This window comes from Equus asinus, chromosome 1 (assembly GCF_041296235.1).
Source record: "Equus asinus isolate D_3611 breed Donkey chromosome 1, EquAss-T2T_v2, whole genome shotgun sequence".
Classification (NCBI taxonomy): domain Eukaryota; kingdom Metazoa; phylum Chordata; class Mammalia; order Perissodactyla; family Equidae; genus Equus; species Equus asinus.
In genome coordinates, this window is record NC_091790.1 from 128,498,139 (window position 1) to 128,521,584 (window position 23,446).

A 23,446-nucleotide genomic window follows, 5' to 3' on the forward strand; every position below is an offset into this window, starting at 1 on the left:
CTAAATTGATACCTGAAAGCTCTTTGAGTTGCATTAATTCTTGAGTATAGAATATAAATATAATTGATCAAAAATCACAACATATTTGCTGATTATGTTTTTTAATTTACATATGATAATTAAAAATAAGAAAACAAAGAAAAATTAGTTATCAGATCTATACATCTATTTAGTTATCTAAATATCCAGGTGTGTCAATCACTGACAATAGTGGAGTCTTGAAAATAATTTATATGAAGAGAATGACAACATAAAAAAGTTAAAATTGAAAAAGTGATCTCGTCAGTATTCAGGTTTACTTAAGGTAGTAATAACTGAACATCATTATCAAAAGTTAGTGTGTTAGACAGAGGCTTACATGAGATGGTTTTGTGGTCTCAGATATTTTTTACTTGCTAAAGTCTACACTGCATAAATTATTATTTCAGAGGCCAATCTGGTTGGCAGCTTTAAACACAAAAGCCGCAAATTGGAGATTTTCACTAGCCCTCATTTGATCTGACCAGCACTGGATCACAAGATGTGTGACTGAGCGTTTTGTTTTATTTTATTTTTCATTTGTTTGCCAGGATATACATGTTGAGTAGATGAATAAAAAGTTTTAGTTTTCAGTGTGCTTAAATGGAAGATTTCAGAATCAAAATATGAGTTTTAAGGTTCATAGAATTTGAGAAGAAAGGACCATATTAAATAAGAATCAGCAGTCAAAGACCTGACACCAAATATGAAGTGACTATTGGAGAAAAGGCATTGCAAAGAATTTATAACTTCTTTGCTCTGTGTAAAAGATATATATATATACATATATCCCCCCTACCTTTCATAGACACATTCTATTTTAGCTGTGAGAAGATTTCTGGTATAAGACAAATTCCATCCTATACGATTATGTGCATACTTGAGATATCTATGAAAACTTTTCACGGGACTCAAAGATCATGCCCACTCTAATATATGCATGTGTGTGTGTGTGTATATATATAAATATATATATGTAAAATTTAAAATATGAATGTCATTTAAACTAATAACTTATTTGTACAGCATTTTATTATAACTCACAACCTGATTGCCAAGATTACTTTTCTCAACTATAAAATGTTAACCTAAAGTTTTGTTATTCATATATATACACATATACGTATGTATGTGTGAATGTGTGTTGGTGCTTTGGTAGCAGTAAAGAAAATCTCTGAAAAGTCAACAAGTTTAATTAGTAAACCCTATTCATATTAATTAAATTTTGAAGTGATAATAATGTATTCAGCAATGGCAAATAAAAAAGCTTTTGCAAATTTTATTTCATAATTTTTAGTTAAATATTATATTCTAGTATCAGCAAGATCTGTATGAGAATTTTGATTTAAGTAATAATCTCATCTTACAATGATTAAACAACTTGACTGTGGAAAAAAAACTTTACAAAGTATGAAAAGGAAACCTCTATAATGTCTACCATTTATTTAAGTGCTATTTACTAAGTTCTCCCTATGAAGCTAAAGTTAAAGGCATTGATTTAGCTTTTGGATCTATATGATCATCCTCACATTGAGACTTGCACGTGTCTTTGATTTCTACTAAAACTGAAGCATACACTGTCCTGGAAAAGCTCATTACATTGAGTGACGGAACATTTGTCATTTGTTTAAAACCCCAAACCTAATTTATTTCCTTGTGATTTCCATAGGTTTTTCTGAAGTCTTCGTTGTACCAAACATTCTAAAAGAAAGATTATATGAAATTCTGGTCTTTCATGAGAAAAACAAAATCTGACTAGTTTTCTAGGGGAAACAAACAGTTATCCACCAGTTTTGAAAAGAAGCATTTTAACATTCAGCTATATAACATATATTTACGGAAGGCAAAAGTATTTCTGAGTGAATGTTTCTTGAGGATAATTTGTATGTGACTGCTGAGATTTACAGAGTTCTCACATTTGCTTCCCCCACAAGGATTCTAAATCAGATTGGTTCAGAGAAAAAGCAAGCATACCCCATTTTTCTAATATTATCACTTCTCCAGATGGTCCTGAAAACATCTATTCAATTCCTTTTTCCTAGAAAGTAAAGGGGCACCTTATTAGATATGTATGTACATCCACTACAAAGGCTGCCTTCTTGTTCTTCTTCCTTCTCATTTAACATATCAAATCTCTTTCATCTCCTACCACGCAAGATGACAAGTAGAAAGTAAGCACAGTGACTGCCAGAAACTTTGTCTTGGCAACCTGAGCAATGAGAGAGTTAATGGTGGATCTTTAAAAACAAGTGACCATGGGAAATTAGGGTTGGCAGGGATTTAACTCTTCATGAATCATGCTGGAATATTTTTAAGGGCAAAGCAGTGGATGTTTTAACTGCGTTTGACATCTAATTAAGGAGGGAAAAGAAGTAACTAAAAAAAAAAAAAATCTCTATTATTGTTTAGAAACAAAGTAGTGACAATCGGCTGCCAGGCGTTTGCTTTGGCAAAACAAGTGTACATGTAGAGACAAAAAGGTAATGACAGACCAATAAAATGACAGAAGAAAAATTGTTCGGGCCATTCCTTTTATTCTTCTTTCTGTTGTTCATTTCACAGTTTATTTTACCAAATTGCCCAGCTCTAGGTGTATCAATAGAATTATTATGTAGCTGTAGGGCAGCTTTTGATTTAAAGGAAAGCAGAATAATTCTAATGGATACCATTGCTAAAAAGGGCTTATAAAAGTGTCAAATATACACATTTTGGCAACATATACATCTTACTTCATTGGACAAGTTTAAAGCATGTATACCTAACAAAGCGTTATTCTAATTAAATGTTATCGTTTAATATGTAGAAAGGACTGGTGCCTCTTCTAAAAAGAACAGTACTCTATCACCATGGAAATAAAATTCTTATAAAATACATAAGCATAACTCTCAATTCTTATTTACTTTACAATTTATTTAGTGCTTACACAGTATCTCCAAATCTAGTGGATCTTTAAAATGTATCTCATGTTTCAAACTTGTTATTCTAAAATTATAGCATATAACCATACACATCATGAACAACTAAAGTTGCATGTAAAACTTAGTCATAAGGAATATAAACTTGGATAAAGTGGACCATCAGCCTAAGAATTATTTGATGGCATCCTCTCAAAGAGTGAAAATAGAAAGCAAAAGCTGATAAAAACACAGATGCCATAATATCTTAAACTATGGAAACAATTTAAAGACAGTTACTAAGAGAAACATAATAGAGATTTAATTAAATATTTAATGGATGCTATATGATTATTTTTTAAAATCTTGCATAATGAGTACAATTGCAATTCTGTTTGCTAATGTTTAAAATCCATTCCCAATTTAGTAATAAAGAAAGTATATCAAAAAATAAATATATTTTCCAATTCAATGTATTTTTATCTAACAAGTATTAAATCCAAATAAACACATTTAATAGGTGTTTAATTTTCTAATTCAAAGTGTGAAAATTACATCTCTCGTTCCTATTTGTGGTCCTCATTCACACTAGAGAATTCAGAAAGAGATGTTTCCTATCATGTAAAAATTAAAGGATGTGTTTTCTGGCATAAGAGCAACGTACATTGGACATCTCTACAGATAGATCCAATAATTTTCTTTCACATTACAGGCTAAAAACGGAATATAATTGAAAATTCTTGCTGCCCCACCCCCAATTCTAGAAATCTGAGAATCATAAGAAAGCAACACCTTAGGGAGTAAAACTACTTGAGTTAAAACTGCTTAATTTTCAACTCCATTTTCATAATACCTCAGTTATATAAACATTCTCTTCCATTAAAGTTTATATATATATAATTTTGGAATCTATGTTAGCATTATTTTATATACCTATCTAATAAAATCTATCTAAACACATATAGAACAAATTTTTTTTAAATCCTCATTAAAAAACAAGCATACACATTAAACTGTAACCAAATAAAGTACTAGCAGCCACGTGATAAAGCTTTTTTCTTTCTTAAATTTATACCTTTTTTGAAAAGAAGTTTACACAACTAGCTGTACAACTAGAAAGTAATGTCTCTTCAGTTCTCACTGAAGCACATATGGAATTAAATAACATTATACTTCCATGGCTTTAGCTTTACACCAATTAGCCACATACGTAGTCTTTTGTACAATCATAACACACTGTGGAAAAACTAGTCTGTTCTCTCCAGTTTATATTCTCTTGGCAAACCCTGATCTACTGCTTATGTTAAGCATCTGATTGTCAGATTTGAACAAACTGAATATTCATGATGACAATTAACCATTTAGTGTCTAAAACTAAGAAAATACAATTTATCATAACAATTGTTATAGGTGAGGTATTCACATCCACAAAGAGAACATTTTTGCAATAGCAGTTTTTAAAAATATTTTAATAGAAGTAGAGTCAGAAAAATCAACAGAATGTGATCACATATACGATCAGCATTTACCAGGCATTCAGCTCTTCTCTGCAAATGTGATTAAATGTTCTTTGTTTGCATTTAAATTGTCATACATCAAACTGAAGGCATGCTTTTATAAAAAAGTGTTTAAATCATCTCAGAAAGACACACACAATCACATAGGTTTCCCAGGTTAAACTAAAGGTTTTATGGTTTAGGTTGGGAGGGAGTTCAAGGAATGAAAAGGCAGCAGGCAGGGGGGCATTACAAAGCTAGCCAAATAAAAGAAAAAGAAAAAATTACCTTTGTAGGATAATTTCAGCCTTGGCACATTGTTCTTCCCATTTGGATAGTTTGCTCTTGCTGTAAGTAATACTCCCCAGAAAAGACAGACAATCCTAGCGAAGCAGCCCATGCTGCAGCCGCTGGCGGTCCTTATGCTGCTTCAGTCTTCCCTCCTGTATTGTGCGGCCAGAGAAGTTCAAACAATCTAGAAACTGGAGGTAACAGGTGATTTAGGTCAGTTTCATTCATAAATGCAGACAATCAAGACCTCAAGGCAACACTAACACCTCTTCTTCTGAAACAGTCACTGAAGCACAGAAACTTCAAACCCTCCAAGAAAAAGAAAAAAAATCGAGCCAGGCACCGGATAATGAGGCACAACTGTTGTGTGGAAAAAAAAATTAACAAAAGCTGCTGCAGTGGTGCTTAAGAAGCAGTTCTTTTTATCTAGGCTCTTCCGATAGCCGGCGGACTCTAATCCTGCTCCCTGCTTCATTCGGCTCCGGGGAAGCAGAATGAAAGGGAAACAGAGAGAGAGAGAGAGAGAGAGAGAGAGAAAGAGAGAGAGAGGGAGGGAGGGAGGAACCGTGAGCAGCGCGGAGTTTTCCTGTACACATGTAGGGAGAGATGACACGAGATCCCACAGACAGGTTTTCCCAACGCTCACTAGACTGGCTGACAATGGGAAAACAGGCGAGCTCAACCCACTCCCCTTCCCTCCTGTCACACAACACATGCAAAAAACATCTCCTAGAGATTAGAGCTGAGAGCAGAACCCTCCAGCGTGCCTGTGAAAGGCATGCAGCTATAAATTCACTTCCCAAGGCAAGCGTTGTTTTATAGCCATTTTTAGGTGCAATTTTGATTAAAAAAATCTGAATTCTGCTACCTACATAATTTACAACTGTGCTCATTATGTAATTCTCCTTGAACTTGTGCATTATATGTGTGTGTGTATGTACAAGTATCTACACATATACATTTACGGTTTATGCATGTATATGTATATCCTTTTCATCAATGTAACTTTAACCACTGAAGGTTTTAAAGCTTTGTTAGAGATCATTCCCTTTCCCAACAAACCTCCTTGAATCGACCATCCCCTTCCCCCGCCCCACTGCAATTTCGGTGAAGAAATTCCTAGTAAAGCCCGTTTCAACAATCAGTTCAAGACAAATATGGGTCCACTGAGAATTATAAATTACAACTTGGGATTCTCAAAAGGATACTCAGAATTTAAAAACATCTATGGTTTCCCAGCTTCTGGAATGCTCTGGCTAACATTTTTAATGCATCACATCTCATTAATTAAAGCCACTTCCCTAGTTTTGGTTTAAAGGGCAAAGGAAGATGACAAAGTTCACAAAAGTCCCTGCTGAGTGTCAAGAACTAACATAAAGAGAATATCTGTGTGTCTTCACAAGCTGGTGAAGGGTTACTAAATTTTCTGTGGACACATATGCATGTATTCAGGCAATCATACAAACGACATTAGTTCTTTCCTAGGCATATTGTCTGAGATGTTTAAATTTCCTCTTCTAATTTTCTTTCAATTTTCCCCAAAGCTGATATCCTTATAGAACTTTTGATGGGGAGAGATGTATAAAAGTTAACATCTAAAACTTTCCCTTCTTTACTCCCCAACTCTCTCTGTTCTACACCCCACCCAGATCCCACATATAACATACACATTTGAAGTACGGAAGAGAGAGCACTATTTCAATAATATAGAGAGGGTAAGTCTCGCAATTAAAAACAAACACTTATTGAAAGTGGCTTAGTATTCTAATAAAAAATCATCTAAGCATTGTCATTACAGCTTTCATTGTCTGATGTCTACAGATCAATAGAGAACGAGCAGCTCTGTGTGTGTGTGTGTGTGTGTGTGTGTGTGAGCAGGTGGAGGAGGAGGAAGAGGATGAAGAGGATTTAAAGGGGGGAAATGGAGGAAGGGAGGAGGCATTCTGTCACTGCTTCACTAGATTGATTCATCAAACAGACCATATTGTATCTGTCAGTTTCCACAAGCCTATTGACCAGTCAGTATTGTTAAGAAAATAAAATCCAAAAATAATGTTGATTTTCCTGATTCCCACACTTGTTATCCTGAGCACTTTTCACGCTCTAGGCAACGGATTAAGGCTATAAATGACAAGAGGCTTGTCTGTCTTCTTCCATGGATTGTTCTCTGTAGACAATCATTCTGCAGAGGAATTGATGTCACTTTGGGATTATTTAGAGGATTGAACTAAGGAATTATCCTATTGAAATATCACGTATATTTAGTTTAAATACTTTAAGTAGTTCACCATTTTCATTAATAAAATATTTTCAATGTCTTAAAATGTTTATTTTTCTCTAGCCCTTGTTACCTAGAGTAGGAGAGCAAGTTTATATTTGTCAAAACTAAACGGGATAAGCAAATTTAGAAATGTATCCATTTCACTTGCATAATGTCGAATCTTGAAACATTTTGATATGTTCCAGGAAAAAATAAAAGGTTGTAGGTAAAATTCACTTAAAACCCTGTCAGAATTGAGTGCATGGGGAAGAAAGACATCCAATCTAGATTTTGAACCACGAAGTCAGAACAGAATTATTTCATTTTGTAAAACAAATAATTTAAATTAATGTTGAAGCCTGGAATTTGGTATCATGGACACCTCTAACTTTACAAACATATACACATAGTTTAAAAAAACACTTTGATATATTTAATTATATTTGATATTTTTCTCACCCTCCAAATTTTTTACGATTTTTGTCTTTTCATTTGTTTGAAAGTTTAATAAATTCATATTTATGTTTGCTTATCTATAGAATTTTTTGTTAAAAAAATGTGAGACTAGTAAATTCTCTGGGTCAGCACAACTATCCTAGACTGATTACATTATAAAATAGTAGAAAAATGCAGCCACACATAGATATTTTAACTGTGATTATTAAAAAAAAGAGGAAATAAACTACATGCTTGAAAAATACTTACGAAAAGTATTTGGAAACTTATATTTCTATTACTTTCTCAACTGACTTTCAAGATTAAATAAAGTCATTTTCAACTTTTTTCTTACACCCATAAACACATGAGAGACAAGCAAGGTTAAAGCTATTTCTCAGCTGAGGCGGAAGGGAAGTAGCGGTAGACTCACTTGGACGGGTGTTTATCAGAACCTACCAGAATCTGACGTGCATGTGTGAAATGTGGCTTGATTCCCCCGCAAGTAACATCACGCCCTACTCTGAAAATGTGTGGCCTGAGCCTTGACACGATCAAGCCTGCCGTATTTGCCACCTTAACCACTGATTTTCCTGCATCATTGACCCCTTTTTAGAAGTCAGAAATCTTATATTGACTTTTCAATGTTGAAATTTATGTAAGGTGTAAGTGAAAAATTTTACTTTGTTTCTTTCTCAAAGCATCTATTTTCAATCATTTTCTAATCCCAAATCTAAATCGTGTGCTAAAATTAACTCTACTTACAACTGAGTTCCTAATATCTTTTTAAATTTCAGGTTTTCAGATGTGATTAACTCCTACTACTGAGTCACATTGGAGCAGATGTTTAATATGATGGTCATGCCGTTGTATACATTTCTGTTAAATAAATCAGTAGTTTTTAATCTCACCCAATCCACATTGAAATGGATTACAAAGACTTTCAAGTATAAAACTCTGAGAGTGGCAGTTTTCTGGGTGGTGTGTTTGATTTTCTAGAGAAACAACACTTCCAACTTCACAAGAGGTTGGTTAAGTCTTGTTTTTCAATAAAGACCCATATAATATTAGAAGATACACATTAAAGCATTTCTCCATTGGAAATGTATTTTGATTTTCTCATGCATTGGATAAAACCAACATGTATATTTTTTAAATATCCACTTTCTGTATTTTGTTATTTATTTTAAAAATGAATTTGGATGGCAATAAACGTTCCAGTTTAGGAGCAGAAATTATTGTTCTAATTTGTGAGAGGGTATTCCAAGTACTTCCCCAGGTTATAGATACTGTGAATCTTTCTGTGACTGGTAGATAAAAACACTCACTATATTTGTGGATAAAAGAAAATGAGGAGAAATATAGTTTAGATGTATTTAAAAGATTTAGTAGATGAAGTGTACTTGCAGTTATGGTGCACTTTATTAAACGCACATGCCTCTCCCCAAAAGCCCAGGCCACCCTCTGTCGTTAGATAGAGGGTCGCCCCAAAGTGTGTGCCACTGACAGAAGCAGATGACCTCTTTAAGAGAAATTACGGAGTTAAGAATTTCAAAATGAGTTAGTTAACCAGTTCTCCTAAGAAACAACACCAAGAAGGCAACCAATAGTGAAAACAAGCAGACAAATTTCAGTACTCTTCCCAAGGTGTTACTCAATTGAGTCATGTAAAAAACCTATATTAGTTTCCATCCAACATCTGCCATTTCCTGTTTTGTTCCTTGAAGGGAATGCTTCGTTAGTCCATGAGAAAGGCCTATGATCAATAGAATTACGCCAAATGTCATAGTAGAACATTTGCCCTTGCTCTGACATCTGATGTTGGAAATTCATTTTTAATGAGTATTTTTTTTTTCATAAAGGGAATTTGAAGCTTCTTTTTTTCCTAAAAAAGAATTGTATGGGTGAAAACATTCTTTAGAAGACCAGAAGACATCTTATTAATTGAGGAAATTAAATAGCTGATACGTTATTCACTCTAGCCAAAAATGATAGTTATTCAAGAACTACTGGGGTAGTCTCTGGGAACTGGCAGGTTAAAAGCAATATTGAAGAAATTAAGTTAAACTTTTCATAGTCTGACCCTTGTCAATGCTTTTAGTATAAGTAACATGTGAAAGCATGAGTTGCGAGGAGAAATTGGTAAAAGGCAAAGGGAATTCAATCCTTAGAGAAGAATTAACTCCTCTCTTTCCCTCCTGCCTCCTCCCACCCACTGGATGAATAGAGATTTCAGTAAAATGCAACTTGTCCCTCCTCTGGACTGAATTCGTAACAGTGTGAAAAAAATAATTTTGTGTTTTCTCTTGTGATATCAATGTTCATGATACTTCGAGGTAAATAGGGACTCAAGATAAAAGACTCCTTGTTTTTCAAATGAATTGAAGTGATAGATGTTAAATCAATGCAGAAGGAAACTAGAAACAGGCCAGTCATGTTATTTGTGGCTGAAGATTTTAAGAAAAACTAAAACAATTAAGGATATCAGAAATTACAGGGGAACTTCTTTAGGGTAAGGTAAGAGTAGCTTCCCGTTCCTTGAGAATTTGATTTGTGGGGCTAGGAGGTGAGTTACATTAGTTTACTAAATTTGAGTATGGGATGGATAAGAGTAGCAAAAAAAGGGATGCATAAAGTTTTGTTTATAGTTAGTACCCAAATTGCCCAAAGTGGCTAAAGTCCAGTTATAGAAACATGATTTATCATTTCCACAGTCTCTTTCCTTTTGACTTCTTAAATTCATCATATTTTTCAACATTTCAAAATGTTTTAAACATGAAATTTTTCCTTTTCCGTCTATTTAAGGAGCTTGTCATCACTTACAGCTTCTATATTAGATTATCTGATAAGTGAATACAGTGTTCCTGAGTATTAACATATTGAAATCATAAAACACTGAAAATACAAAAATACCTGTTTTTTGGGTTTTTTTGGTTTTGTTTTGTTTTTAAGTGAGAGTGTCTCCACCTTAACTCAAATGGAACAAGAAAGTTTTCAAAGTGAGACAAAAATCCCATTGTTAATACTGATCAGTACAGGCTAGGCAGTGAGGAGGAAAAAATGAGGCGCCCATGGAATACAAATGAAAAGAGCAGGTTGGCTGTTGAGTGTTTCAGGACCTGAAGTTATAGTTATTCGCTTTCAGTAAAGGCATATCATACGCCTTCTTACTGAATAAATGAATGAGCAGATCGATACAAGATAAACACAGTGAAGAAACTGGACAGTATTGTTTAAAGGATTACTTTCCGTCTGACTTGGGCAAAGCAGATGCATCCAGTTTCCTTCTGTTATCCACTAGAAAGAATGTTGCACTTCAGATGTGAGTTTACTAAAATCTCTATATTAAATTTACTAAAATTCTCTGTATTTTAAAAAACAGTGTTTTAAAAAATGTTTTAAAAGAAATTGAAATTGGTAATGATAGGGAACAGAAGTTCCGAGACCTAGAACTGGAGCTCCTTGAAAGGGTTATTATAATGGCAAAACCAACTGTTCGGTGGACGGTGACTCAAAAGCTACAGTCCATTCTGCTTTTCAAGGGCACAGATTTTACCAAATTGCAAGAGTTAGGAAGAAAAGACTTTAATTATTTTCTTTCCTTTCTGTATTGTCTCAAGTGTTAAATATCATTTGGTCTGGGCTTCCTACCGCACCCCCCACCCTTTTTTCCCTTTGTCGTGTGGGGGTGGAGTTACAATCATGCCAGGTTCCATTTCACTGCCTTGGCTACAGGAGCAGCTGTCACCTTATGGGAGAGATTAGGAAATGCCTTGTTTATTAGTTAACAATTTCTTTTTTTAACAAATGATTTATGAAGAAAATTCAAGTCTTCTCCATTCTCCCTTAGGGCATATCCATAGAATAAATCTCTTTGAAAATCAATCATAAATTCATTTTCTCTAGCCTGTTGTATCGATGAGAGGAGAAATACCATCTAATATGTCCAACCTTGAATCTTCTTAGTTACAGATCCAAGCTGAGAATGGTTTGACTCAAGGACGTAAATGACAATATGCTTATTCCCTTGCTTATTTTTTAAAAGCTGATACATGACTTTGGTAACTTAAAGCACTTCAAAGACCCCCAAATATCTAACAGACAGAATTTTATAGAGCACCTTTGGAGGCACAACAATAATATTTGCTATATCAAATTGTGTTCTCACACAGTTTTTAGCCCTATTATCTCAAGTAAAGCTTTAGCAATTAACTGCAATAACGTACTGATTATATGTAAGAAAAAAAACACTAGTTTTTTGAACTTACAATTTTAACGCTGAGTATATTTCCCATTGTGTAACTTTGTAGAAATGACATTTGATTTTTTTTAATAGAATCAGATAGTTTGGTGGTCTCATTTTGACATATTAACTAATTACTGCAGATTGAATGACGCTGTGAAATCTATTTCCATTCTGTTAAGCCAAAATAAAAACAGAGAAATAAGAAGACTAAGTTTGAATGAATCAAGCTAATTGTGGTAATCTATTCCTTGGGCTGTCAACATGAGGTTGTGGGTGCTTGCCACTGTCAGTAACTCAGCACCCTTAATTTGGTTCCAGATATGTAATTTTAAATATACTCTTTATTTACTCTCAAATCCAGTCAACTTTAAAACATTTTATTTATAATTCGTGCTTTGTTTCTTTTATATTTATCCATTCATTCAACAAAATTTTGAGACTTGTCTAGGTGTCAATCATTGTGACTTGTAAAACAAATTATGTTTTTTGAGAATAGCGATATGTATTCCTGGTAACAAATGCCAATTGATCCCTTTTTTTAACTTTCTACCTCAAAGCATAAACACTCTTTACAAAGCTTTCCATATCTCTTTGCGCCTGTGTGCCTTATTTATTTATTTGTTTATTTTTTAAATACATCTCTACGGCTATTTGCTTTTCATCCAATCCTATATTGTTTTCATTCTTTCTTGTAATATCTTCTGTATTATTGTGGAAGACCCTAGCCGATGACAGATTGCCTATGTCTTTTGTTGGATTACTCATGATTATAGGCTATTGTATTCCCCTAAAGTTAATCTGCCTATGTCAGGATTTTGCATTAGGGACTCAGGATATAAGATTGCTTAAAAAAAAAAAAAGGCTTGCTTAATTTTTCAGTGTTTTGTGACTAGTATGGGGGGTGTCTCCCTTATGATTCTATGGTACTGTGTGCATACGTCTATTACAGCTCTTATTACTTTACATTATAACAAATTTCCTCAATAGACTCTAATCTCAAAGAGAACAGAAAATTTTTCTCTGATCATTTCATTTTCAGTGCTTAGCATATTGGCACAGAGTAAAGTTTAACTTATTAATTAAAGGATTCATTAATTAATTAAAGAGTCAAGGGAGATATGTTAGCTAGTTAAAATACTGTGGCCCAGATATCTCACAATTTTAATAAATAGTTTGCTAGAAATGGTTTCTTTGTGGATATAATTGTACTAGTTTTCCATGCTGTTATATTAAGCGTGTATTGGAGTGTAGGCAGTAATATTATAGAGAGTTCTAATTTGTTTATTTAAAATGCTGCTAAAGTAACCATCTTATGGTCAATAAAATAAAATGTTTGGTCTCTCCTTCAAAGCATGGAAAATTTCATCATTTTGTTATTATTATTTTTATCCAATTAAGTATTTCTTTTCAGATTAAAAACCTCTCTTCAGATTTCCTATAGTTTACAAAGTATTACAGTACATTGCTAATATTCAGGTTAATCAAAATGGGTATTTTACAGTGTTCCCAAACATATAGTGTTTCCAAGTGGCAATAAGTTCTCATGGTTTTTTATTTTAAAAATTAAGAATGGTGGTTATAAAACTCCCAGAAAGAAATCCACCACAATTGTGAAAATGTATGTGTTCTATGAAACAGGACACCTGGGTTTAAAGCACAAGATCACAATTTGTATCAAAATAATTGAAATTATCGTTTGTCTAGAAATGAAGTTGACGATCGCCCCCTTCCCAAGGGCTCTTAGGATCAAATCAGACATCTTATTGACATTGCTCAACACAAAGACATCAAGGGAGCCAATGTTCCTAGGCAGAGTTTTCGCCTCCATACACCATGGAGTCTGACTGCAGCTACAGAGCTTGGCCAATCCTCTGGGCATTAGAATTGAATATGGGGAGCCAGGGTATCATGTAGATATTTTTTAGAAAAAACAGAGATTCCAAAATGCCCTCTTGGAAAAAGAAAAGACAACAGCTTGAGAATCACTGCAGTAGGTACTACAAACGTGAGATGAAAAAGAAAGACCTAAGCTGATGTTAATTTTATGGGTTGAAAAGTTTCTTTCTAACACACATTATTTTTTTAAACTCATCAAATTTCATATCAAGTGCAGCATGTTTGATCAGGGAGAATGTCTAAGTTAGAATAGGAAGAGTAGAGGAGGCAGTAGCAGGCAGAGAAACCATGACCTAGACTAATAAGCGTGCAGTTGCCTTCCCCAATCAGCCCTGAAACTGCAGGCAGCTGCAAATTGAAGCAGAGAGGCATTTCACCTCCTAACAAATTGCTGGTGTCTCACTTGGCCAGATGTGGATTTGAGATCCTCTGCCTTTCACAGCTTGCACAGTATAGGAAGAACTGTATCTTTTATGGTAAATCAAACCTTGAATTAGTAGAGGACCCATTACTAGCACTAAATCCTCAATGTGCAAGCTTCATGGGTTAGTATTTATGTTTCAGGGCAAATTATTTTCCCAGATAAGTGTCATACTTAACTTTAGGAAGCAGAGAAGTTTAGGTCAACAGGTGAAACACCTGTACAACTATTATGGGAATATCTCCTGCTACTATTTATTTTTTAAGTCAGAATGTCTCATAGGTCAACAACACTCTTTAGTATTTTAACTTCAACAAGTTTTGTTTCATGCTGTTTTCAGAACACTAGGGAATCTTGATTGGCTGGTAAATAAGTTAATTTTCCAACCTAGTGGAATGCTTTACTATAATAGTTTCAACAGGAACATTTCCCTTTTACCTTATTGTCACCGTTAAAATACACTGCCAAAAACACAACAATGATTAATATTATACAATGATCTTTGAACAAATTCTCAGATCTACAAATGGATACCCACAAAATATCATTCAGTTTCACAAAATGAATTGTTGTGAATATCTTAATTTACAAAATAAGTCCATTTTCATATTTATTTTTCACAATAATTTCCAGAAGTTAAAACATTACAAAGTATAAAAATGCAATTGCCACAATCTGAATAGAATTACAATGTCTATTTTTGCATATGTATCAGTCCATGGAAAAACTTTCTAGATTTATTGGCCATGAGTAGTCATATATGTTAAGCAGACTTTAACAAAAAATAAAGATTTATAAACCTATACAGAATTTTAAAAGTCCATCCTGTTGTACTCCCTCAAAAACGCTGTGTTTCAAATGTACCTAGCAGCATTTTCAAATGTGAATTCGATAAATGTGGAAAGCCACTTAGACTCTCCCTAAATTGAGTCTATCAGAAAGTGGTTCAAATGTCACTAATTATTTTATAGCAATAATCATGTTGCAGCTTTAAACAAACTTAAGCTTTAGTCTACTTTAGACTGGAGTGCCAGGAGGAAAATAGAGATCCTTCTGAAATAGAGACGATTGAGTTACGTTTAACAAGATGCAGGATGTGGCAGTTCAGTATCTGACAGTGGCGGGCTGTTTGCCATGCCAGCCGCTAGATCATATTTCTTTTGCCCCATACAATTTCAGAATAATTTCATAAAAGTTACATGATTGACACTATAACTTTCTTTCCATTATGATTTACTGAAGTGTTAATATCTCCACACACATTTATACTTCAAAAGTTGTAGAAAAGAAAGAGAAACAAGGCAACAGTTTTACAAATTAAATTCACCAAAGTGAATGTTAAAGAGCTTAGATTATTGTACAAACCAAAATGACGTTTTCTTTAATCTATAGATCTTCTCTAATTTCTGATACTTTAGTATCTTTTGTGTTTTCATTAAATGGGCTTTATGGTAATTTTCACAGTCCTTTCTCTCAACTATAAAAATGAGTGGCTGGATACTGTAAAAAAATGAGTAAGATACCTTTTTCTATGTATATTACAGTAAACATAATATTGTAGAAACTATCCCCTTCCCTAGTTCATTCTATCTCTAATTTGGTTACTCCCTCTTTATATTCAATTCTCTATAAAGTCTTGCAAAATAATTTATCCTATCTGTAGTCACCCCAACACTCATTATGCATTATGAGCTAAATCTCTCCATGTATGTATTGTGTTTTGGGCATGTTTGTATGAATTCATTCTGTCGGTAAAGTGCACGTATCATAAATATAGCTGTTTTTAGTACTGCTTTAATTACAGGGCATCTCCAGTGGCGAGCCTCATCTGGACTGTTTCCTGTGAAGTTCCTAGTGCAATTCCTTCCACAATGCGTCCTCAATAAATGTAAGTGAATGACTTCCTGACTATTGTTATGGTTCCTGGGAGATGCAGGATGCAGTTGGCAGCAAGAGACAAAGCTGGCTCTCAAAACTGTTACGTTCAGATGAACAGTAAAAACAGGAGTTGAAAGAAATCTGAAGGTTTTTGGAAGAACTCTGCCCATTCCATCAAAAACTGATTAAAAGAATTTCATGTATTCCTGAATCCATGAAGACTGGTTTGAAAAACAAATCCCAGAATTCAAAAAACTGGTCAATGACCACTTGCTTATTTAGAAAAGAAAAAAGAGCAAAAAAATACTATGTTTTAAAAACTATGTTTAACTGAAGGTGTTAATATGTTCTAGTTTGGGATATGTAGAAAAGCATTTTGTAGTAGGGTGATAAAACATCATTAAATAATAGAATTTCATTAGGTATAGATTTGACATAAATGGCTTTTGTTTTGCCCAGTTCTTTGACCCATAAGCTAAATGTCAGGTGTTATAATATTTAGGAGTAAGTCTTCTTCCTGTGTAAGTAGGTGTGGGGAAAATGTGTCACCCTTTTCCCGGGAGGTTGGTGGGGCTGTTGGTGGGGGAGGCAGGGTTCCTTTCAATTGCTCTACACTCAAGGAATACTGCTATGAGAGTGGAAGGCTGTGTCGCAACCAGGACTTTAAAGCAGTGAGACAGTCAGGAGTTTGAAGCCAAGCGAATACTTTTTCTCTTAAGATTATAAAGCATTTTAGTCTTATGTATTTTATATATGCATATATGTATATGTATGCACATCTGTATATGTACATCTGTATGTATTCATTCATATACACACATATATACACAGTAAATGTAATTCACCAAACATTTATTGAACTTCTGTGCCAGGCACTGTGCTAAAATTGTAAGAATTCAAAGACAAATGAACATGTTCCCTACCATCAAGGATTTACAAGTGAGTTGGAGAGGCAATGTAAGACTACTAGCCTTTTAGAAGTATATACCAACAACCTCCTTTGCTGTTGTTAGTGCTGTCAAGTAGATTCTGAAGCCCTGTGTACAGCAGAGAAGAACCCTGCCCAGTCTTTTTGCACCATTGCTATCCTCTCACCTTCTGGCACCATATCAGAGACAATGGTCTGCTGCTATTCATAGGGTTTTCGTGGTCAGTTTTTTCAAAAGTGGGTGGGCAGATCCTTCTTCCTAGTCTGTCTTAGCCTGGAAGCTCTGCTGAAACCTGTCCACCATGGGTGACCCTGCTAGTATGTGAAATACTGGTGGCAGAGCTTTCAGCATTACAGCAACACACAGCCACCACAGTATGACAATCGATAGAGGGGTGGTGTGGCTCCCGGACTGGGAAACAAGCCCAGTATTATGGCGGTGAGAGTGCCAAATCTTATTCACTAGACCACCAGGGGTGGCTTACAACCTCCCAGATACCATTAATTATGAACTTTAAAAAATAGACAAAAGATAATTACTCTTGACTTTTTAAAGTATTTAGCTGGGCTGAGGTAGTTTTCAATTACATATAATAAAATAATTTTGTCCTTTCTCGAATGATACAAACTCATGTGTGATTTCTGACATCTTACATACAAGTGGAACAGTTGGCTTTCTCCCATTTCCCTATTCTGAAGAAATACTCTCATATTTCAGACTTGGAAAAAGTGATAAAGGCTATTTTCAGAAATCGGACTCTTAGAATATAGAAAACTGCAGGTTTCTGATTAGTGCATTGTAAATGGGTTTAAAGGTAAATACTATTGCCTGAGTCTCATTATGAGCAATGGTTTCTATACAAGTAATACTCTAAAAATAATGTTCTACATATAAATAGTATGTTGTTTTACAGCTAATGGTCTAGTGGCCAACATAGTTTGATTCAATTTAAAATATCAACAAATTTTTTTTTTGTGATTAGAATTTGCATTTTAAACTTCTTTTTCTTCTGAGTGTTTTGTTTCATGTTTATGGGCAATGAAATGCCACCTTTCAGACCTAAAGTTTGTTACATATACCTGGAAAGAATCTAGAATGAAATTGCAAAACAGAGATGAACATTCCATAATGCCTTGTCAATGATTCTATTAATTTTGGAGATAAGCCTTTCATAATCCTCAGTGGTCCAAGTAAGAATGACAATAATAAAAAGATTCCATCATTTAACCACTCCATGTAGTGGGCTGTGTGTGTGTGTTGGGGGGGGGGGGAGTGTGGGAGGGAGTGCAGGCTCATGTTTGACCCAAATACATGGATTACATTTTTAAATAACAAGGAGGCAGTACAGTGTGATGACAGAAACCCAACCTGAGTTCTATTTCCAGCTTGGGCACTAACCAGTTATGTATTATTAGATAATGAATTACTTGAGACATCAAAATTCTTCTCTAGAAATGTGTTAGCTGGACTAGATATATTTCACCTTTGGTTTCTTCTAGTACTGAAAATATTCTAAAGCATATTTCAAACCATGGTGTGACATTTATAATTTAAAATATTAACAATATTTAATTATTTTAGTTAGGAATAAGAATTTAGTGATTCATATTGCTCCATATAAATTTGCAATTTCAGTTCGAGAATAAAATATAAAAACATATAATTTATATAAATTGTAAAACATATACTTTTATAAATTATATATAATTTTATGAAATATATATATAAATTATATACATAAAAAACTTTATAAATTACATATAAAAACTTATATAATATTGTATAATACTGTAATTAAAATATTTGGAAATATCTATGATAGCCCCAATATCAAAATATTGATTTATTAAATAAAACATAGTTGTAATATCCCTCTTATGCTAGTGTCTGAGGCAGGAATTTGGGATAAAAGTTAATTACATGGTTCTGATGTTAAATGTGGTTGGCACGATGCAGAAGAATTTGGCTAAAGTTGAGGTTTCTGGAGAGTGTTTACTATTCCTATCATTTTCAGAAGAAAAGTTAAATTTCTTCCTCAGAGAGGGTCAATAGAGACCATAATGCACATGTTTACATTCCTCTCATTCAGTGACACTGGGATCTGCATTTGATATGAAGGGAAAACAGTATTGTTGATAATAATTTTAATTCAACTTATTTCAATGGATATTTATCAAGCATTTCCAGTTACTGAACTAGTTGCTATGGGGAATAAAAAAAACAAACAAGATGTGACTCCTGCCCTTGAGGAGGTCCCAATCTACTGAGGGAAAGTTACATGAAAAGAAAACAAAAACACAGCATACAAATTGCTCAGAGAGCACAGATGATAGCCCTTTAGCCCAACTGGGACTTTACAGAGGCTTCCTGTGGGAGATGGTGCCTGAGCTGGGTCTTAAATGATGAGTAAGAGCAGGTGAAGAAAGATGAGGAGGTTGTGCCCAGGCTTCCAGCAAAGTACAAAGCCACAAAATAGAAGAGCATGTGTGAGTGCAGGAAATGGGAGCAATTCTGCCAGGAACAGGGTGTAAACTGAAAAGAGGAGAGGAAGGAGAGACCAGCAGGGGCCAAGTCAAAAGGTGCCTGTATAGTCATGCTTGTAATTCTGATACAGGTGATGAAAAGACACAGAAGGACTGTAAAAACGACAAAGCCATAGACAGATTTGGTTTTTAGATAAATGAGCCTGGTTGCAGTGTGAAGGATATAATTACTAACAATAAGCATGAAGGTAGGAAGGCCAGGCAGGTTTCTATTGTAACAGTGTAGACCAGAAATGACAAGGCACCGAATCACAGAAGTAGATTATGAAAAGAAGAGAGAAATCACATAAGGAAAATACAAAAGAGGCATGCTAGTCCTGATGGAAGGTTTGATAAAGAGAAGGATGGAGATGTGGGATTTCACAACATTTCCCATGCTGCAATTACAATCTTATAAATATTGCATATTGTGTTAATATTATAATATTAAATATTGCATATTGTGTTGATATTATAAATATTGTGCTAACACAGTTATTTACAATAATTCCCATGCTTACGCCACAGATGACTAGAGCCATTAACTGATACCAGCACGAGAAGAAGAGGAGCAGATATGCTTGAGAAAAGAGAAGGGAGCTCAAGTGTGAACTTGTTGGTTTTGAGAAGAATACTAAGCATATATTTTAGGTACATACAAGCAGTCTGGTAAAGTAGTTTTAAGCTTAAATGCCAGAGACAAAGACTGAAACATATGCAGGAGTTAGGATCAATGTGGAGAAGAAAAGTAGGCTGAGGACAGAACTCTGCATGGCAGTAAGGAATAGGCAAAAGAGGAGAACCCCAAACAGGAGAATGAGATGAACAAGCAGGGAGAGACAGGGAAAGCAATGTCACAAACTTTTAAGGAGGTCAGCCAAATGTGGAAGACGGATGTGGAAGCTGGGCAAGGCAAGTTCTATTCAAGGCATAGGATGAAAATCATCCTTAGCCTGTGCAAGGACAGAGTTGGCGGTGGGAAAAGAAGCCAAGTTGCAGTGGGTTTTGGGAAGACCAACCATAAGAGAAAGAACTAATAATCAGCTGACTTTGGCTAATCAGCTCTCTCTCTTTCTCAAACATGAAATGACATTTAAAAATTCTCACCGTCTTAGAATTTTGAATTCACAGTGTAAATGGAAACATCTACTCTGAAAATGGAAACTGTTTAAAACACATAGCATTTTTCATTTATCATTATCACACTGGGGACATTAATTCTCTTGTCTTCCAAATAATTTGGTTTAATCTATTTCTCTATTTTCCCCCAAGCGTCATTGTGACTCAGTGATCATAATGTTGTATTATGCCCTAACTTTTACTGTAGGTTGATATAAAAAATGATCTCACAAAGAATACTCTTCCAATATCTGCAAAATTACTGTTCATTCTACTAGTCAACATCTCAAATAATGATACACATGACAAATGCCTTCCAGAATTTAGTGCCAGGAAAGGGTTTTCTCTAACGAAGAACTGATATATTTTTACTATCAGTCAATGGAAATGTATTTCCTTTTAACTTCAGCTGATGGGAAGTTTAAAATTGAATTTAATGTTCACATATAGAAACCAGGTTTTTCTAGTTTCCTAGTTGGTTCCTGGAGAACACCTTTTCCTTTCTTTTGCATTTTCTCATTCTGTATTATTTTAATCACGTGTGAATATCCATGTATGTGTCTGTTTACTAAAGTCCTCTTCAAATGTTATTAGAATATTAAGTGCAATTAACAGCAACAATAGAAAGAATGGTAATAAAATATTTGGTCAGCATTTTATTTCTCTTTCTCTTCATTCCTTTTGAAGGTCCCTTTTCTCTCCCATACAAACTCATGCATGTATTGTTTGAAGAAAAACATAATTTTTTGGTACTGTTTTAATTAAAGATAAACTTTTCTATGAGTTTTCTAAATAAATTATTTCCATTTTTTTTCATACACTTAATTTTAAGCAAAGAGGTACAAAGAATTTAATTCTGGCTTGAAGAGCATTATCTATTAATTTATTATGCTTATCTTTATTTTTAATTATATAATCCTGAGGCTAGCAGAAATATCAGTGGTGATTTTTCTTACATGTAGGACATGTAGCTGCACTTAGAACCACTTGAGACTGTAACCTAATAGCATACTTTCTGTGTGTGCCTCCCTTATGCCTCATTTTGCCGGAACAGGATTTCCTAAGAACAGTGTGAAGAGTGGCAGGTACAAATAAAGGAATATAAATTATATAAATAAAGGAATACAAGTCATGAAATATTTACAGTTTGAGTATAGGCATGAGAATTGTAGCAAGGGATTGGGTATGAGAACTAGCACAACCTGCTTCTTTTTATAAGAAATCCCAAGATATTCTTATTAGAGAAATCCCTTCCCATCCTTCATGACTCATCTCAAATGTCACCTTCTCTCTTCCCTAAAACTCTAGACATTTATTAACACCCATTTCTGAATTCCTGACACTCTGTTCCTAGTGATTATAACAGAATCTCAAAATACATTGTAATGATTTGTTTAAAGATCAGCTTCCTTCCTCTTTTCACAGGGAGGAATTATACCTTCTTTGCCTTATAACCTAAGCAGTAAGCAGTAAGCTTACACTAGGCACTAAATCAAGGCCGTTTTTGAAAGGTGAAATGTATGAATGAATGAAGGAAGGAATGAGGCAGACATTTGGATGAACACTGCAGAACAATGGGGATAATGAGGCTTCGCTCTGGAATTCAAATATTTCACTTTCTGGATATTCAAAATAATCATAGAATTGATGATAATGTTTTTATTGATGGCGTGAGGTGGTAAGAATAAGAGTCCTAGCAAGAATTTGAAAAGTTGGGAAAATAAAACTGTCCGCCATGAAGTCAATATTAAATCAATACAGTGCTCTGGAATCATGATACAAAACCACCTCTAAAATATCACATAACTGCCAGAACAAAAAAGCTTGAATTGAATCTGCCTGAATGTATTAGCAAATTGAGCCTAAAAAATGTGCAAATCATAAGAAGCTAGTGAGGTACTAAGAGAAAAGACCCCAAGCCAGGCAGAGCAGACCACATAAATCTCCCATAAACCTTCATTTTCTGGAAAGGGGAGATTGTCACAACACTATCATAAAAATAGATGCATCAGGCTATGCCTTCAACGTGATGCCCTTCAACATCCAAGTATGTTAATGTCTTCCCTTTTTTTGGCTCCAAGTGGTACGCTTAAAAGAAATAAATGTGATTGTCATGAAACTGTGAGCATTATGGGTTTGATGACATTTGTTTCTCACTGTACCTTAATAATAAATATTCTAATCGATTACACAGTAATTACATACATCAGTTTTTGATTGCCTACAATAAGCTAGATGTTGAACTAGACACTTTCATACCATAACTTTAATTTTCACAGCAATACCCTGCAAGACAAGAATATTTTTCCCATTTTACTGATGACCAAACTGAGCCCTGGGCAAATTAAGTAATTTGATGTCTGACAACATAGCTTACATTGTGTTTTTTAACATTTCCTCTGTATAGTTACAACTCAATTGGACTTAAATTGGTATATCTAGTCAGATAACACGGTAGCAATATTAGATAATAAAGAACTTATGTTTTTTTAAAGAATTCAATTGCATTGTGAAACAGACATGCTACCAGTCCTGCCATTCTTTCAAATACATTTATTAAAATGATAGAATCTTATACTCACAAAACTGGAATGATAATGAGCGAACATTTTATTCTGACTTTCTGCACACAAAGGAATAACTGAGTTATGTAGAACATATTATCTTTTTACCTTAGAAGAGCTCCTCTATGCTCTGCATTCTTGGGCATCAATAATCAAAGACAAAGAGTTGCTGTTCCTACTGCCAGACGTGTTCTTCCCGCAAATAGCTACCTTGCTCATTCCCTCAGCTCCTTCATGGATCATCAAAGACTACTTTTTCAATGAGGTTCCATTCACCCTGACCCCCCCCCCCCAATTTAAAACGATAACTCTTATTTCTTTTAACTAATTCTGATCTATTTTTCCTCATGGCCCTTATCATAATCTGACATATTATATACATATTATATACATTAATTAGGTAGATTCTGTTTTTCCTACTCTTTTTAGAAAGTATTCTCCATGCCTAATCTGTTTTATTCTATGTCTCCAGCACGT

The 23,446-nt window shown here is 34.3% G+C and overlaps 1 protein-coding gene across 4 annotated transcripts in view; it reads right to left on the reverse strand.

Annotated features, from left to right (window-relative positions):
• SEMA3A (semaphorin 3A) overlaps positions 1 to 23,446 on the reverse strand; it is a 456,043-nt gene that overhangs the window by 215,024 nt on the left and 217,573 nt on the right. For 3 of the 4 annotated variants that reach the window (XM_070507472.1, XM_070507456.1, XM_070507466.1), the window contains one exon: positions 4,697 to 4,890. In XM_070507472.1, coding sequence (XP_070363573.1) covers positions 4,697 to 4,808 — 112 coding nt within the window. In that variant the 5' untranslated portion in view covers positions 4,809 to 4,890. Of the gene's footprint in view, positions 1 to 4,696; positions 5,357 to 23,446 lie in introns of those variants that run through there. The other variant, XM_014843191.3, reaches the window with a different exon arrangement.